General features: G+C 45.7%; 1 protein-coding gene across 1 annotated transcript; it reads left to right on the forward strand.

The window, feature by feature from the left end:
• Positions 1-386: 386 nt before the first annotated feature.
• On the forward strand, positions 387-18,068 carry chd8 (chromodomain helicase DNA binding protein 8). Its single transcript, XM_062428593.1, has 39 exons — positions 387-447; positions 1,490-2,510; positions 2,703-3,008; positions 4,103-4,216; positions 4,327-4,826; positions 4,937-5,048; positions 5,581-5,787; positions 5,935-6,003; positions 6,102-6,157; positions 6,261-6,378; positions 6,565-6,648; positions 6,805-6,942; positions 7,119-7,240; positions 7,465-7,708; positions 7,790-7,966; positions 8,099-8,242; positions 8,363-8,461; positions 8,744-8,903; positions 10,158-10,368; positions 10,486-10,681; positions 10,803-10,973; positions 11,085-11,375; positions 11,501-11,721; positions 12,005-12,207; positions 12,318-12,474; positions 12,572-12,661; positions 12,747-12,850; positions 12,949-13,072; positions 13,311-13,386; positions 13,497-13,777; positions 13,944-14,176; positions 14,440-15,123; positions 15,217-15,323; positions 15,452-15,673; positions 15,996-16,088; positions 16,213-16,326; positions 16,479-16,580; positions 16,681-16,785; positions 17,126-18,068. The coding sequence occupies exons 2-39, from the start codon at positions 1,593-1,595 to the stop codon at positions 17,495-17,497; spliced, it is 7,725 nt and encodes a 2,574-aa protein (XP_062284577.1). The 5' UTR covers positions 387-447; positions 1,490-1,592; the 3' UTR covers positions 17,498-18,068.
• The last annotated feature ends 520 nt before the right edge of the window (positions 18,069-18,588 follow it).

The raw sequence follows: 18,588 nt of genomic DNA on the forward strand, positions 1-18,588 counted from the left end.
TGTGGTGCTTGTGCCCTCCATGATACCTTCGAGGTGATTGAAACACCCGTGTGTGTGTGTCTCCGGTCAGCTCTACAAGGCTCCGTGCTCTCTCTAATATGAACATCTATCTCAGTAATAAAAACATCGATGTTGAAGATCAACTCAAGTCAAATGAGCTCGGCTAGGCCGCATTTATTGTTTTCTCAACCCAACTACGGCGCTCATCCCGCCCACAGGAGCGTCCGTACAACATAACGGATAGCTGCTTCAGCCAATGAGATAGCCATATGCTGCCGGCTCTAGAGAAAACCGACCAATCAAAAACGTTAGATAGCATTCGGAGGAGGGGGAGGCACGCTTTCTACGCTTTCTCTGGCAAGAATGTTAGTTCCTGCTCTTCCCTGGCCGTTTCCTGTAATCGTACAGTGTTGTGAGACGGAGAAAGCCATGTGTGTCGATGCAAAGGTAAATTTAGCACCCCGAAATTATTACTGTGAGACTTAAGGCAGTGTACATGATGGTTATTTTCAGGTGTTTTTGCCGAAAAACAGACGCGGACCAAGCGAAACAGTATTGCGGCCTAAGTCGTGTCTGAACGTTGACGGGGACGTGGTTATTGTGGCACGTTGCTTTGGTTTGGTCCGGTTTGTTGACGGGATTGAAGGAGTCCGGTAGGATGAATGGTTGGTAGTAAATGACAGAGAAGAGAAGTAGCGGCTCTAAAACTCTCAGTATGTCGTGTTTATGAAGCTGAGCATGTGTCCGGAGCCTCTCACGCTTTTGTAAGAGGCACATCTTGGTCGCGGTACAAGCTAATGCTAGCCGACGGGGTTTAGTGAGAAAGACTGCAATACGACCAAGAGAGGAAAACATCCTACCTGTCCAGCATCAGCACCCCCGTCATCTCCCTCCACTACCAACTCTTTTCGTCCTTTTTTGGCTTTGTATAAAACTAGTAAAACCGCCTTATTTAATATTTGAAGTCATTTGTTGTGTTGTTTCAGAATGAAACCTGTAACGTCACATTGATGCGAGTTAGATGTTATATTCGACCAAAACAAAGCGAGTCTTTTAGTGTCCGTGAAACTTTTCTTCACTTCGTTGCTGTGATCGATTATTGGTGTGACTTGACTTAGAGCAAGTGAACTTGTTAACAGCTCACAGCTCTTCAATAGATGAATGTAAGCGTGTTTATATGAAAGTTGTCTGTGATTTAGGAAACTTAAGTACGCTCTTTTTCATGCATTCAGAACCAAATTTAAATCAGTTATATGTATCAATATGCGACCAAATATCCTACATGGAGAAAACAAATTAGATGAGATAATACTTTAGGGTCATATTTGTAAAGCTTTCGGTTTAATTCTTATCTTTTTACTATCAAACCATTAAATGAGACAAAGTTTCAGGTGTGAAACGGGCTGGAACTCACAAGCAGTAAGAGCTTTTGTTCATATAAAATCCAATTTTGCATTATTGATATCTGTGTCTCTCCTCTATTTTCCAGCAGTTTGCTTAGGCATTGAGAAGATCTGGACGACTACTATTTAGCTTCCATCTCGGAGTGTGTCTAACGTTGTGCCCATCTCCCTGTGTGGAGAGGGGGCAAGATGGCAGATCCCATCATGGACCTCTTTGAGGACACACCCCTGTTTAACCTGGATGCCCTCCCGGACGACTCCTTTTCTCAGGGCTCCTCTGACCCTGTGGAAGAGGCCCTTAAGCTGGCGTTGGGCCAGGTGGACGCACCAGCCGAGTCGGAGCCCGCACCTGAGCTGACGGTCAGCACAGGCCTCGGTGCTTCTGTAGCAGCAGCCCCCGCCATCCCCGACCCTGTCCCCGTTCAACCCCCCACACAGCAGCCGGTGCCGGTGGTGCCTATTCAGACTATTTCCATAGCTGCAACTCCAACTGTAGTCCCTGCCCCTGTTGATACTATACCTCAAATCCAAGCCCAGGCCACCATACCCATTGTTAGCAATGCAAGCGTGGTCACCAGTAGCACTGTCCTGCTGAGCTCACCTCTGACTGTTTCCACATCCCCGATCACCACCACCGCCACCACACAGCAGCTCACACAGATAACGCACCAGCTCACTCCCCAGCAGTTAGCTGCCATCACACAGCAGGCTGGTGGTAAAATTGTCATTCTCAAAGGTCCCCAGGGTCAAGCCCAGGTGCTGCAGACTGTGTCTGGAGCCACAGGCCAGACCAGTGGAAAGGTTATCCGTGTGTTGTCTGGCACTCCTCTCAAACCTGGCATGTCCATATTGCAGGGGGGAACAGTCTTGAACCAGGCGAGTCCAGGACAGACTCAAGTAAAGGTGGGTGCTGCAGGAGTGCAGAGGCTGCTGCAATCTCCCAATGGGCCAGTGAAACAGGTGCTACTCACCTCCATGCCCCAGCAGGTGCAACAGACGCAAGGCCAGCAAGTTCAGGTGCAGATCCCAGCCCAAGGCCAGACTCAAGTCCAAGTCCAATCCCAAGGCCAGGTGCAGCTCCAGCCAGCGATGCAGGCACAAACACAGGTAAGCTCCACCTCTTCTGCCTCCACAGGCAGACCACAAGGTGACACCATGACAGCTGCAGCATAGCGGGTGATGTTTAGTGTGGTGTTATGGTTTACTATCAGGTTTGTAACTGACTTTCACAAGCTGTATAATGAGGTCAATCTTTTTCTGACTGTCACAATGAGTCTAATTCTCTGTATGTGATTCTAGGGTGAAGGAAAACGGATCACTCTGGTTCTCCAGCAGTCCTCCCAGGCTGCCTCTGCTGTGTCAGCGGGTCAAGCTGTTACAGCCCAGCAGCAGGTCACACAGGTTCAGACAGCAACAGGCCAACAGGCCCAAACCCCAACTAGACTAGTACTGGGTCAGCTCCCCGGGGGCAAACTGGTGCTCCAGGGAAGCCAGCTAGCAGCCTTGACCCAAGCCCGGGCTGCAGGCCAGGCTGGAGGGCAGCCCAAAGTCCTCACAATTCAGCTGCAGGTTCAGCAGCAGCCCAACCAACAAGGAGGAGTTAAGGTGAGAAAGAAACGTTTTACTGTTTGAACTTACCTGTTAAATCAGGTCATTTCTGAGGCACATTCTGTCTTGTTGATGCTGTTCTCTTGTTTGTGGCAAATTTCTCTGAGCTCAGACATTTCTCTTGTATATATTAATGTTTGCTTGTCAAACATTGAATTGTCTATTTGGTGTTGATGCAGCGAAACAAGGCAAACGCTTTCCCAAGACGTCATTGCAGAGATGCAACACCAAGCATCTCAGTTTAAACCATTGGCCAGTATTTATTTAATACCAATACTGCATTATGAAATCTGACCCGCTGTGACACGATACTGTTCACCGAAATTCCCCCCAGCTCCCACAACAAATGTGGCTTTATGTGACTAATATTTTAGCTTGCTGACATTTGTGTTGGACTGGAGCAGTTGGTTCTGATTGTTTCAAACGTGATACTACGCAATGACTGCTATTGTGTGGCCAGAACAGATCAGTCCAAATGATGAACATTCCCACACTGGCTCTGCTAGTATCCATTGCTCTCTAAAGATGGCAATAAGCATTGTGCTCCTTATACTAGATAGGATTCAGCGGTTGAATTAATTATTGGTTTATCAGCTTTAAAAGTTTCATATCCTCAAAGTAATATGCCTCATATCTGTGGAATTTTTTTGCTGAATTGCTGAATGACCTTTTAAAGCAATATGGCAGCAGTTTCAATATATACTTGTTTGCTATTTTACCAAGAAAAGATTAACATCAGCTTCATCTCTGTGCTGGCTTGCTAGCCTGGCTTAGCAGAAAGGCTTGAAGCTGTGTGTGTGTGGGGGTTAACCTATCTTTCTCAAAGGTGCTATCCAAAAATCCGCAAAGCTGTCTAAGTGCAGTGCATCCTGGGCTAATCTCTGCACCGGACACTCAGTGACGAAATTCATATCACTCCAATCTGATTGTGAAGAAGATGCCAAACAAGCAGCTTTCCAAAAAACATCTAATCCTGCCAAATGCCCAGATCGTATAAATGCTTTAATGTGTTACATCCAACCCAAATTTAGTTTTTTAAGATCTATCAAAGCAGATTGTGACTTGACTCGTCTCTTCTTTCACTTGTACAGTACCAGCTGGTATCAGGAACTGGCAATGCTGGCGGCCCCCAGGTGCTGCAGATCTCCCAAGGCCAAGGAGGACAGAGAGTCGCAGTGCCGCTCAAAATGCTTCTGCAGCCACAGGTAGACCTCCAGATGTGCATGGATGTTCTTTACAATACAGTAAAGGAGAGACTAGGGTTTTGTTTAAATAAAATCTGACAGAAACTAAAGAAATCCGTCTCCTCTCACAGACGAGCGCAGTGTCTTCGGCTGGCGGGACAGTCTCAGTGGTGAAGGTCATCAACACGTCGGCAGCAGGCCCTTCCACTACAACCACTCCATCCCAGGCCATCCGCATCACCAAGGCCCCCGGCGAGCCCGCCTCCGTGCGACGGGTGGAGATCCTGTGCAAGCAAGAGAAGGCGAACCGCATCGTGGCCGAAGCCATTGCACGGGCCAAAGCGCGCGGCGAGAAGAACCTCCCCAGAGTCCTGAACCAGGACGAGCTTCCATCTACGCAAACTTCTCCAGAGATGGGGGGCACTTTGACCGTGGTGTCTGCTGCTAAGAAGAAGTCCAGCGGAGGAGGGAGCAAGAAGAAAAGTTCCATAGCTGGAGGAATGACACCCAAAACCACAGGAGGGGCTGACAAAAAGAGCAAAGTGAAAACGCCGGGAGGGACAACCACAGTGGCCGGAGGCACAGTAATACCTGGGGCTGGGAACAAGAGCAAAAGTAAAACCAAGACAAAGTAAGTGATGCATGCTTTGAAGGCAGCCTTGTAGAAAACTATATTTATTATCATCCTCTTGATGCCAATTCATGTGTTTTCTTTCCTCTCTCCCTCCATCCTCCCCCCAGCACTATTACTCTAGTGGGAGCCAAGAAAAGAAAGAGGAACGCATCCTCAGACCACTCTGATGGGGAGTTGAGCCCCGCCTCACCTGCTGCACTGGAGGATGACATGACAATGGTACAAGAACGCACACAGTCACACTGTTAGGATCAGTACTCTCCCCGTGAATCTTATTGATAGTCAACACAACAAATAGCAGAGCATACAGTCATTATTTATCTTGGAGCTTGATTTGTCCGTTTAAGGTCACCCTTTGTTAATACACGACAAGCTGTGATGTTTTACTATAGCCACACTCATTAGCAGCGAGCATGTTCTTATATTTGTCAAGTCAAAACATGTCTAGTTTAACAGAAAGAATGGAAACGAGACAGCTTTGTAGACTAGTTACGCGGTGTAGCCCTGCAGAAGCCAGTTTGGCAAGTGCGGATGAGTTTTCAGGTCAGATCACCCGCGGTGTAATTTTGGAGACCCGTTGCTGGCTGTGAGAGGGATGTCCCAATTGTTAGAAATCATGTTTGACAAAAAAAAAGACCCTTTTCATTCTACATAATTTGGCACGTGTGGATATTTGGGTGCCTTTTGGGTGTTTTTTTATGCTGAACTTTCCAAAAACAATTTCAACTGACACCTCTCTCCTTCCGAGCAGAAGAGGCGCTCCAATCGCGTTGTGAAAAGGAAGAAGTACACCGAAGACCTGGATATCAAGATAACGGACGACGAGGACGAGCAGGAAGACGTAGATGTTACTACGACAGCGGCGGCCGTGGCGTCCATCAGCGGCGGGAGCGCAGCGCAACTCAAGCAGGAATTGGAGTTGGATGGCGACGGACAGCCCAGCATGCAGTTCTTTGTGGTGAGAGCTTAGAAATATTGAGACATAATTCATTCTTCTGCATTGAGACTGGATGAAGTTCTATCACGAGATGGATGTTGGTTAGAGTGGGTTGTATTTGTTCATATATATATTTATTCCATCTCTTTTTTTTGTTTATATTTACAGGAAAACCCAGCTGAGGAAGATGCTGCGATTGTAGACAAAGTTCTTTCTATGAGATTAACCAAGAAGGATGTATGTTGACGCCATTTACTTGATGTTTCAATGCTGCTCCTTTATTCGTTTAATTATGAGAATCATAAAAAAACCAACCGTGTTTTTTTCTCTTGAAGGTGACCCAAGGCCAGTACACCACTGTTGAGGAATTCTTTGTAAAATACAAGAACTAGTAAGTAGTAATATCTCAACCAATAACTTTGGCCTTGGCGTTTGACACTTTTTTAAAAAAATCACTTGAGTATGTAAGTAAAACATCGCTCTTTCATTCTCAGTTCATACTTACACTGTGAGTGGGCCAGTTTGGAGCAGCTGGAAAAAGATAAGAGGATCCATCAAAAGATCAAGAGGTTTAAGACCAAGCACGCGCAGATGAGGCACCTGTTCCAAGAGGTGAGAGGGGAACTTCTCTCTTTCTTTCTTTTTTTTTAGATGCTTTATTAAATAAAAATGTCTCTGCAGTTTCTTAAGAGGATGTTTGAGTAGATCAGCAAGGTTGAAGGCTCAAGCTGCTTCACCTGCTGTATAACTTTGCACATACAGTTTTTGTACTGTCTCTTACCCTTCCATTCTCTTCAGGAGGAGGAGCCGTTCAACCCCGACTACATGGAGGCGGACAGGATCCTGGACGTATCCCACAGTGTGGACAAGGACAACGGCGAGGTGAGAGACCAGGCCACGTCAAATAATGGCTTTCAAAACAGGGCATAAAAGATCAGCCGTGCCTCTCATGGCTATGTAGCTGAACTATGAACCATAGTAGCATGTTTGTAATCGTTAGATACTTGAATTCACCTGTTCCCCCTTCACTCCATCTAGCCTGTTATCTACTACCTGGTGAAGTGGAGTTCTCTGCCTTACGAAGACGCCACCTGGGAGCTAAAGGAGGATGTGGACGAGGGCAAAGTTGAAGAGTTCAGCAAAATCCAAGACCGACAACCTCGCTTGAAGAGAGCGGTGAGCAGTAAAGCGAAAAATAGCAGAAGCAGTTTTTAAACCACCTGCTTGTCTGCGCATTTTGATTCTTAATGTGGGGACTACTGGGGACCTTTGGTGCCTGTGTAACCTGTCAGGCAGAGAGTTGTTTCCTGTGTCATCATGCCTGTGACATTTATCCTTGTTCTTTTTGTCAGGTGCGGCCTGCAGCCAGTTCATGGAAGAAATTGGAGGAGACCAGAGAGTACAAGAATGGCAATACTCTCAGAGAGTATCAGCTAGAGGGAGTCAACTGGCTGCTTTTCAACTGGTACAACAGGTATATATCACACACACAAACATACGTATGATAATTCACGGTCACCTGTAGCAAAGTGCAAGAGCCACAGTCAAACTGTAGTAGAAGTAATACGTTTAGTATTTGGGGGGGGGGGGGCAAGATGAATTAGGCATTGTGTCATCTATATTTTGGGAAAAGGAGAGAAGTCCATATTGAATGATGCTTTTCTTCAGTATTCACACTTCCTGTTTCTTGTATCTCAGGCAGAACTGTATCCTGGCAGATGAGATGGGTCTGGGAAAGACCATCCAGTCCATCGCGCTGCTGTCTGAGGTGTACGATGCCGGCCTCCAGGGCCCCTTCCTGGTCATCGCTCCCCTCTCCACCATTACCAACTGGGAGAGGGAGTTCTCCACGTGGACCAGCATGAACGCCATCGTCTACCACGGCAGCCTGGCCAGCCGACAGATGATCCAGCAGTATGAGATGTACTGCAAGGATGACAAGGTGGAGTAAAGATTTGAATGTTGCTTGTTGGCTTTCACTCACGTTGAACGTGTGTAATGGGAATCGGCCTTCTGTCTACAGGAACATTTGATCCCAGGTGCGTACAAGTTTGACGCCCTCATCACAACCTTTGAGATGATTTTGTCTGACTGCCCGGAGCTGAGGGAGATCGCCTGGCGCTGTGTGATCATCGATGAAGCTCACCGCCTCAAGAATCGCAACTGCAAGCTGTTGGACAGCTTGAAGATGCTGGACCTGGTATGTTGACTGCAGCAGAATGTATCTTTCAAGTGTGCACACATATTGCTGGTCCTAGAGTCCTACAGTTAAGACGCCATCTCTCCTCTCTCCGTGTCTTCATTTTTGCGTGTGCGGTGTGGTTTTTCCCAGGAACACAAGGTCCTGTTGACAGGCACTCCTCTCCAGAACACTGTGGAGGAACTCTTCAGCTTGCTTCATTTCCTGGAGCCTGCCCAGTTCCCTTCTGAGACAGAGTTCCTCAGAGACTTTGGAGACCTCAAAACGGAGGAACAGGTACTTATCTTGGCACTGACTATTAATATTCACAGACAAATCTATCAGTCTCCATATATGCACATTTAACATGTTAATGTTCAGCTGTCACTGAGCATGTGCTTTATTTTGGCCCATTAGGTTCAAAAGCTGCAGGCCATCTTGAAACCCATGATGTTGCGAAGGCTCAAGGAGGATGTCGAGAAGAATTTGGCACCCAAACAGGAGACCATCATTGAGGTTAGTGTAAATGATGCAATTTCTCTGTAAAACTGTTATGTCTGGAGTTCATTAGGACATAAATAAGACGACAGTTTGTCTTTCCCGTCTCGCTAAAAGAGGACTGGAAAACAGTGATAGTTGCCCAAAGACATGCATCAATCAGTGAAAATGACACATACGTACCAAAAAGCTTAAGAAAGCACCTTATCTCACAATAAACACTCAAAACACGAACACCAGTAACATACTATATTGTAAGATTTCTGTTGAGTTTTAAAATCTCACTATTTCTCCCATCAGGTTGAGCTGACGGATGTCCAGAAGAAGTATTACAGAGCCATCCTGGAGAGGAACTTCAGTTTCCTCAGTTTAGGGGCAAACAGTAACAGCAACGTCCCCAATCTGCTCAACACTATGATGGAGCTGCGCAAGTGCTGCAACCACCCCTACCTCATCAATGGTATTGCATCTCAGTATTAACTCATGATCTTCTTAATATTTCTTATTACTTTATTGGCTGTAAGCTTTCTAAAGCATTGAGACGGGTTAGAAGATGTTAAGCTGTGTTTGTTGTTATATTTAGGCTTAAAATAAATAGTTGTATGTGTATTCCCAAAAGTAACTGACATGAATTGTGCTGAACCGTCTATACAATCTTTGGAGTAGAGTTATTTCTGAATGGTTGACTTTCCACTTGGTTGAAAAACAGGGAAAAAGTGCTGCCACTAGTCATTGCAGTTTTTAAACATGTGTCGTAATGATGTATTTGGGGCCATTTTTTCAGAATGAGCCGACATTAAATCAGAGGTTTGAATGTTTTCTAAAGCTGCCTACACATAATAAGCAGTCTAAACTGCACTCCCTGCAGGTTTAGACAGTACTGAGAGATACATTGCAAGTTATTGCATCATGTATTTGCTGTGTAACAAAACATTTTTAAATTAATCCTGACAAGAAAACAATACACACTTTCTTTGGAAATGTTATAGACTTCCTCCATGGTTAAAGCCTCTCCGTCTGCTAACGTGACTGATTGCGCTTTGAAAAGCCAGTGACCGTGTAAAATCTGAGTTAGCAGGACAGCTGTTGCTCAGTCTGTAGGAAAACAATGGCTAAAGTTTCTCTGGTGATCACATCTAAAAAGCCTAATCCAGTCTTTTTACAGTAATGCATTATTTAGAGATAAATTAGATGCCAGACAGATGGGGGTGGGTGATATATCTAATATATCGAATATACTCGGTGTATCGCTGCTTGTTCTATGTGGGATGTAGTAAATTACTATGTCGCAAACAAATGAATACAAATTGTCATGTAATGTTTTCTAAGCAGTCGGCATCAGACTAGTTCTGGTGTTTATCTTCTCTTGCTGTCTCATATGGCTCTCTCAGACACAGTACTACTTTTTAAAAAATTTCATCATAACAGTATTTCATTTAACTCTATTGTAACAGTACTTTATTTATTGTAAAAGCAGTTTATATAGTATTTTAGAATTGTTTTGTTTTTTAATAGCTTTTTTTAACCTATTTGACAGTAGTTTAGAGCAGATTTTAAAATATCGAGACTGCAATATAGTCAAAAAATAATGTATTGCCCAGCCCTACATACAGATGATTCTTTTGCTTTCTCAATCCTTATTGCCATTCCTTCCTGTATCTGTATAAGCGTAGACAGCATAATGAACTTACACCGGTTTATCTGTCATGTCCAGGCGCGGAGGAGAAGATCGTAGCAGAGCTGCGGGAGGTTTACGACCCCCTGGCTGCGGACTTCCATTTGCAGGCCCTGATCCGGTCAGCCGGCAAGCTGGTGCTACTGGACAAGCTGCTGCCACGCCTCAAAGCTGGCGGCCACAAAGTGCTCATCTTCTCCCAGATGGTGCGCTGCTTAGACATTCTGGAGGACTACCTCATCAACAAAAGGTATGAGGATCCAGCTGTATGATGATGATTTTCAAAAACTTCACAAGTGCTGGTGTAATTGTCTTAAGCGCATTATGCGGGTAAGTTAATGTAAAGTGTTTGATTTTATTTTTACAGATACCTTTACGAGCGAATTGATGGCAGAGTTCGTGGGAACTTGCGACAAGCTGCCATCGATCGCTTTAGCAAGCCCGACTCGGACCGTTTTGTCTTCCTGCTGTGTACCCGTGCTGGTGGTCTGGGTATTAACCTCACTGCTGCCGACACCTGTGTTATATTTGACTCTGACTGGAACCCTCAGAATGACCTGCAGGTACAAGATTCAACTGTGCCAGATTAGACCTGAAGAATAACATACATCTTAACATCCACACAGCACACTCCCATTTAACAGCTCAACGCATTTTTTTATGTTTCTTCTGTTCCTATTCCAGGCTCAAGCACGGTGTCATCGTATTGGCCAGTCTAAGGCGGTCAAGGTCTACCGTCTGATCACCAGGAACTCGTACGAGAGGGAGATGCTGGATAAAGCGAGTCTCAAGCTTGGCCTGGACCGTGCCGTCCTGCAGAGCATGAGCGGCAACAAAGACAGCAGTGTCAACGGGGTAAGAAAACCTACTCATTAACTCATGAACTCTAAGGTGATGTTCACAAAACTGTTCTCTTAATCCAGTTTGTACCTCTTATGAAACGGCTTCCTGCTCACCTTTCAACAGATCCAGCAGTTCTCCAAGAAAGAGATCGAGGACCTGCTGAGGAAAGGAGCCTACGCAGCCATCATGGATGAGAACGATGAGGGCAGTCGCTTCTGCGAGGAGGACATCGACCAGATCCTTCAGCGAAGAGCCACCACCATCACCATCGAGAGCGAAGGCAAGGGCTCCACGTTCTCCAAGGCCAGCTTCGTGGCCTCTGAGAACCGCAACGACATCGCCCTCGATGACCCTGAATTCTGGCAGAAGTGGGCCAAGAAAGCGGACATAGACATGGACACCATCAACAGGAAGGTAAATCTGTGATGTTAATTGGTGGTCATTTTAGTAGATTTTACTGGTGTTTGATCTACCTGCATACTACTAATATTGAACTAACTTGACTTGAGCACTAATAGAAGTTACTCCTTCTCTCACAGAACACTCTGGTGATCGACACTCCCAGAGTACGCAAGCAGACCCGTCAGTATTCCACTTTACGAGGTGAAGGTGGAGAACTGTCTGATATGGAAAGCGACGACGAGTATCCACCCGCCAATTCCAGACAGTCGCGGTCCTCCCGACGCTCCGACCGCCACAGTGGAACTGGCTACGGTCGCACTGACTGTTTCCGGGTAGAAAAACACCTGCTTGTCTATGGGTACGTAGACTTTGTTGATAGCCGAGTCACACCAGTTTTCTTACATGGTCGTTTTCTCAAGGCTTTTTATTTGTTTTAGCCTAAGCCTGACCCTAACCCAACTTCTCCAAAACATATCATTCAGCACATGTTCTGCCTAAAGAGTAAAATTAATTTAATTGGTGAAAGTCTAATTTGATCTGCATTATTTTAAGGCTTTTATTGAGTTAATTAGCTCAAGTTATCCTAATGAGAATAACCTGTCTGACCCTCTGCACTTTTCACCCTTTTTTCTCTTTTCCAGTTGGGGTCGCTGGAAGGACATCCTCTCCCACGCCAGGTGTAAACGGCGACTGAGCGATCGCGACGTGGAGACGATCTGCCGAGTCATCTTGGTATTTTGCCTGCTCCATTACCGCGGAGACGAGAACATCAAGAGTTTCATCTGGGAGCTCATCACGCCGCCGGAGAACGGTCGTGAACCCCAAACACTACTTAACCACTCTGGTAAGTAACTATAGTCATTTTTCCTTTGCGTGTCCGTGTGATGTTTTCATGGTTTATGTTTTTGGCTGAACAGAATATTTGTACATTAATGTTTTATTTTCTCTGCTTAGGCCTGTCCATCCCTGTTCCAAGAGGCAGGAAGGGTAAGAGGGTGAAAGCCCAGAGTACATTTGATGTACAGAAGGTGGAGTGGATCCGCAAGTACAACCCTGACACCCTGCTGCTTGACGACAGCTACCGCAAACACCTCAAACACCAGTGCAACAAGTCAGTGAAACCTCGGTCATTTGTGTTTTGCTTTACGTCCATGTGTAATCTCATCCGTGTTTCTACATTAAAACTCCTTCTCACCTTCCTCCTTCAGGGTGTTGCTGAGGGTGCGTATGCTCTACTACCTGAAACAGGAGGTGATTGGCGAACATGCTGACTCTGTCCTGAAAGGAGCTGATATCAGGTATCTAATCCAGCACATTGCACATCAAGAGAAGACCTACTTTCTTCAGAATACACACTAACACACTGTGTCATTTTTTCTTCAGGGATGTTGATGTCTGGATGCCTGAGATGGAGCAGCAGGAGGTACCAGCAGGATGGTGGGATACTGAAGCAGACCGCTCACTGCTGGCCGGCGTATTTAAACATGGTAGGTAACATTATAAGAGCATGTCGAACATGTCTTTGCACAATCTGTATAGCATGTTTTTTAGCATGTAACGGTTTTGGCTGTGTCTCTGTTACTAGGTTATGAGATGTACACCACTATGCGCGCTGATCCCTGTCTCTCCTTCCTGGAGAGAGCCGGTCGGCCCGACGACAAAGCCATTGACGCCGAGCAGCAGACCGGTGATGCCGAGATGGGAGACGAGTGAGTGATGCTAACAGTGCCTCGTCCTTCGTCCTTATTTACTACTTCATCTCAAAGCAGTCGTAAATTGTTCAAATTGCAGACATTTTCACATTTGTCAGTTGATAACATTGTCTTGTACATCATTATAAGTTAAAAAGGTCAAAGGCTTAAATTAGACTTCATGACAAATGTAGATATACTGGACATGTCTCATCTTTTTCCTGCTTGATGATGGTTTATTGTTTGTGTCGTACAGAGCTGACTATGACAAGTATTCAGAGGACCCAGAGTTCAAGCCTGCCTCAAGACACGCCAAAGATCTTTTCGAGGAGGTATGAATTTGTACACATTGTCATTTACCCATAAATAAATAAATACAGCCTGGAATTAATGTATTAATTGGTTTCCATTTGACGTTAATGCTGTTTTTGTCGTCCTCCAGGCTGACTCTATGAACGTGGAGGATGAGATTTCTGTCGAAGACAAGGCGGGGCCACCAGTGATCATAGAAAGCTATACCAGCCAGAGTCAGAGCGGCGCTTGTGAGTGGCCCTCCAGCTCAACGCTCACAGCGCGGTTGCGGCGGCTGATCACGGCGTACCAGCGCAGCTACAGGCAGGAGCAGCTGAAGATCGAAGCCGAGGCGAAGGGCGACCGCAGGCGCAGGCGGTGCGAACAAGCCAGCAAGCTGAAGGAGATCGCACGGCAGGAGCGACAGCAAAGGTATTCTAGTGTTCCACTATTATTTAATAAAGGTGCTGTTTTCACACTCTACGTATAGTTCAAGTTTCACTCCACTTTCACATTCCAGCTCTAATGTCAAATCACTAACAAACAAAAAAAAGCCCTGGATCACCCAAGTTGCTTTCTGTGGGGTTTTTTTTGGCAGGTGGACACGTAGGGAGGAATGCGACTTCTATCGTGTGGTGTCAACTTTCGGCGTGGAGAGGATTAAAAAAGAGCCAGGTCTTCCCGAGGGCGGAGAAGCCGAGTTTGACTGGAACCGCTTCCGCACCTTTGCTCGTCTAGATAAAAAAACTGATGAGAGCCTCAGTCGATACTTCCGTGCTTTCGTCGCCATGTGCCGGAGGGTTTGTCACCTGCGCCCGGTCCGTGGTGAAGGTAACTATTACCGCACATGTCGTTGATATTAGGATGAATTATACTGTTTAACCAGCAGTTACAGTGGTAGATACTTAATTTATGGTGATGTGGAATCCAACACTTTGATGTTAGTGGGCTACAGTTAATATTAACTTAATAACTTAATATGTTCATCTACAGTTTTTTTCAGTTTTTCCCCATTTTTGGCAGTTCTGCAAAAGTGGACCATGTTGACTTTACAGACACATAATCGTAGCTGCTTTTACTCTGATTCCACTCAGATACAGTAGAGCATTCTCAGACTGTGGCCCCCATCACTGAAGAGCGTGCTTCCCGCACACTTTACCGTATAAGCCTCCTGCGTCGCCTACGTGAGCGAGTCTTGCCGAACCCCTCCCTGGAGGAACACCTGCTGCTGACCCCGACCAGCTCTGAGCTGCCCACATGGTGGAGTGTACCGGACCACGATCGTCAGCTGATGCTGGGCGCCGCCCTGCACGGTGTCAGCCGCACCGAGCTCTCCATCTTCGCAGACCCACAGTTCACCTTCAATCAGGCCCGCGAAGAGTTCATCCAGACCCAGCAGGCCGCACCACCGCCACCTCCACCACCAATGGCACAGCCCGTCATGCCCGTCATGCCCATCATGCCCATCATGCCCCTCAGCCAACCAAAGATTGAGGAGGACGTGTCCGGCGTGAAGGAGGAGGGACCCGAAGACGACGCCCACTTGCTCGGAGGTGAATTGGGCGCCAGCCTGCAGAGCACGCCTTTGAGTCATCATGACGGCAAGGTGGGTGGGCCGGGCTGGAGCTTCAAGGGTAGCAGGCCCAGGGGAAGAGGAAGAAAGGGAGGCGGAGAAGGAGGATCTGATTCAGATTCGGATTCGGATTCAGGCTCATCGTCTTCTGAGCGATCAGGCAGCAGCGATGACAGCGGAGAGAGTGAGGAAGAGGGGGAACGAGGTAAGCTGGTTCATAAATAGAAACATTGTTAAACACTGCAAGAATGAAAGCAACCAGTTTAACTATTTCCCCTTTTTTGTCTTTTTTTTTTAGCTGGTATGAAGGTGTGTGACGGGGATGAAGATAACAGTTTACTCTCCATGACTGCGTCTCAGGATGGCATTCCACCCCCAGATCCTCTCAGAATGGAGTGGCCCAAGGTAATTCATGTTCATTTTACAGGATGTAAGTCTAGACTTGGTGGCTTTGCCTAAAGGAGCAAACCATATTTTGATCCTCTGGTGGTGAATGACTTAACTTATGGGACTCGTATGGGTTTTCGTCTCAGGACCGCGTGTTGATCAACCGTTTGGACAGTTTATGTACGCTGGTGCTGACCGGTCAGTGGCCGTCAGGTCGACGCTACGTGTCTGAGGCTCAGCTCAACCCGAGCTCAGAGCTGATGGGAGACGAGATGGCCTACACGAGGGTGATCCGTAAACCCACCATTACACCTGGTGGTCCCGGAGCTGAGGGAGAAGACGGAGAATTCACTGTTAAACTCCTCAAGGTGAGAATACACTGAATTGTTCAGGATTTCACTAAGCTGGTCAAATTTTCTGTCACGGTTCTGTGAAATGTATTAATTGTTATACTTGGAAGCTATTGTAAATGTCACACTTTAAAAGAAAATGTGGGATACATGAATACATTAATATTAAAAATATGCAAAAACTGACATTTGGTTGTCAAATAAAATCCTTCATTCTGTATGAATCTTGCAGGTTTTTAGCGCTACTATTAAAACAATTTAATTTAGTGTTAAATCCAAGGTAGGTTCTTTGAAATGCAGCTGTGCTAATTAGAGGCCCCTCTGTATCTCACTCTACCAGGAGGAGGGACTGAAGCTGACCTTCTCTAAGCAGGCCTTGATGCCCAATGGCTCTGGAGGAGAGAGCAGCCGCAAGCGACGCAAGGACCAAGAGGTATCAGATGTACATGTGTTTTATTCTGTAGCACAGGCACACTTGAATGCAAAAACAAAACCGCATTGGATTTACTTGGCTAACTTTTTTTTTTTTTTTTTCCATCTGCTTCTTCTTTTTCCAGTTATCAGACCCAGATGGACTCAACGATTCATTGGAGCGAATTCCTCGTCGCAGGGACCCTCCCACCTGGCTGAAGGAGAACCCAGACTATGAGGTGGAGGGAGACATGCTGGAGGTACTTTCAAAACATGTATCAGTTATGGGATGGGAGCAACTTTTCAACAAGTGTCAATTCATATTACCCCAGGCTTGGTCTGAGGCTGATCTGGAAACAAAATGTCAAAGACATGTTTCTGCTTTATTACATCATTTGTCTCGTTTCCTCAGCTTCTCGTGAACAGGAGCAAGAGGAAGAGGAGGAGGAGGTCAGATAAAGCCGTGACGGGCAGCGAGAAGGTCAAAGTCATTAACATGAGGACAGGGAAGAAGGTGAGACGTCTAATTGGTATAAATGCACGTCAGTTGGATTTGTCGGCTGTGTTGTATTTCTTGCTAACAGACAGACATAAAAAATGTTCCTCTGTTGCAGGTCGGAAATTCTTTCTGTCCGTTGCTGCAAGACCTGAGGGAATACCTGGAGGAGAATCCTGATAATGCTGTAGCACCCGATTGGTCTGAAACTGTTCGTAACTCTGTACGTACTCAAAACACTGCTTCACTCTTCTTTCTAATCATCTCTTTAGTAGGAAATGTACCACCTTCACATTTTGCCTGGACATTAGGCTGTACGTATAAAAAGTGTTTAGGTCTAACTGTAAAGCCCAACAGCTCAGCCAAAGTGATCGGAACTATTAAAGACTCGTTTAACTACTGCATTTAATTGTTTTTACATATATTTATGACTTAAAATATGGTTTCAGTTCTCTTTAAGACAATAAAGCTGCACCACAGAGTCAGGAAATTGAAAAACTATGTAAAACAGTCTTTTTATATCCATCAACTCTGTGTCTAATAAAAAATGGTTCTTCTTGCAGGGCTTCCTGCCTGAGACTTTCTTCCACCGACTGCTGACCGAGCACTCGGAGATCCCTAAGAAAAGCCGGCGCCGCCATCATCACCACCACCACCACCACCACCATCACCACACTCCAGAGCCCACCCCTGTAGACCCCAACATAGACGGAGTTGAAGAGGAGACTCTGGTGTCAGACGGAGCCTACATGATGGATGAGGAGGACCTGGAGACCTCCCATCACTTCCTCACGAGTCCGGACTTTGACGTTAAAATGGAGGGTGGGGACAGCCTTTCCCAAGGTGACTATGACAGCTCGGATCAAGAAGCTCTATTGGACGATGTCATCATAGCACAGAAGGACTCCGACTCCTCATCTAGCTCAGAGGATTGACTGAACCCCACTCGCCCAACACATCTGACTTAGTCCCCTTCTCAGAGATGAATTATGTTATTCCTCATCATTTATTTTTACCATATTATGTATCAAATTATGGATGAATGTGTTGTTTTGTTGCTACTTTTATTCATTTTATTTTATATAGGATTTTTTTTCCATGAAAGGAGCAGGTTTGCACCCATCTGTTTTCTTTTTCATCATTGAGAATTGTGTCCAACTTTCTCTCCTCAGTCCTCTTCTCTAACCTCTGACAAAATGGCAAAAAGCTGAGCTTTCTTACTTCATGACTCGTCATTCTCCTCCTCTTCCTCCAAATCTATGAATTCCCATCACATTCCCAGCCGTGACCAAAAGGGGACCCCTGCTGTACAGATACCATTTTCTTATCTAAGAACCTCAATACCAGTCCTCTCGCGCTACATGAAACTGGACATGTGTACTGAGCAGAGCCTGAATCCAGATCCCACAATACCCCAATCTCGTTTGGTCATATCTTGTGTGTCCAGACGAGTCTGTGAACTACAAGGGGATCCGGTGTGTGGATGTTCTGTTATTGTTTTCACTATATGGGAGGGGTGGGGGTTGAGAGGGAGGGAGGGAGGGAGGGAGGGAGAGGGAAAGTGGCGTATTAGTTACTGAAGCAGTGCTAGGAGGATGGGTGTATTGTACAATGTAGAGCTGGTCAATTGTGTACTATGGTGCAAAGATCACAGCAATGAGTTACTATTCTTGTTTTATGATCTGACTGTATCTGTGATATGAATAACAGCAATCTACAGTGAAAGCAAGTTTGTTCGTATTATTGTGAATTTCACAAAATGGGAACCGTAAGGTTTGCTGTTGGGTCGTGTTGGTGCTTAAATTTTATTATAAAATATGAGTTACAAATGGCAGCAGTGTTAACATACACAGCATTCCTGAGATATATGAGGCAAGCCTCACTACTGATTTATACATAAAAGGAACAGTACTACTTCAAATTTAGAATAAAGTTAAAGGAACAGAGGTTCTGTCTTACCCAGCTACTGTTTCACTATATATTTCACTTTCACTTTTTTTTTAAACTTAACTATATCTGAAATATG

Source organism: Scomber scombrus, chromosome 11 (genome assembly GCF_963691925.1).
Source record: "Scomber scombrus chromosome 11, fScoSco1.1, whole genome shotgun sequence".
Taxonomy (NCBI): domain Eukaryota; kingdom Metazoa; phylum Chordata; class Actinopteri; order Scombriformes; family Scombridae; genus Scomber; species Scomber scombrus.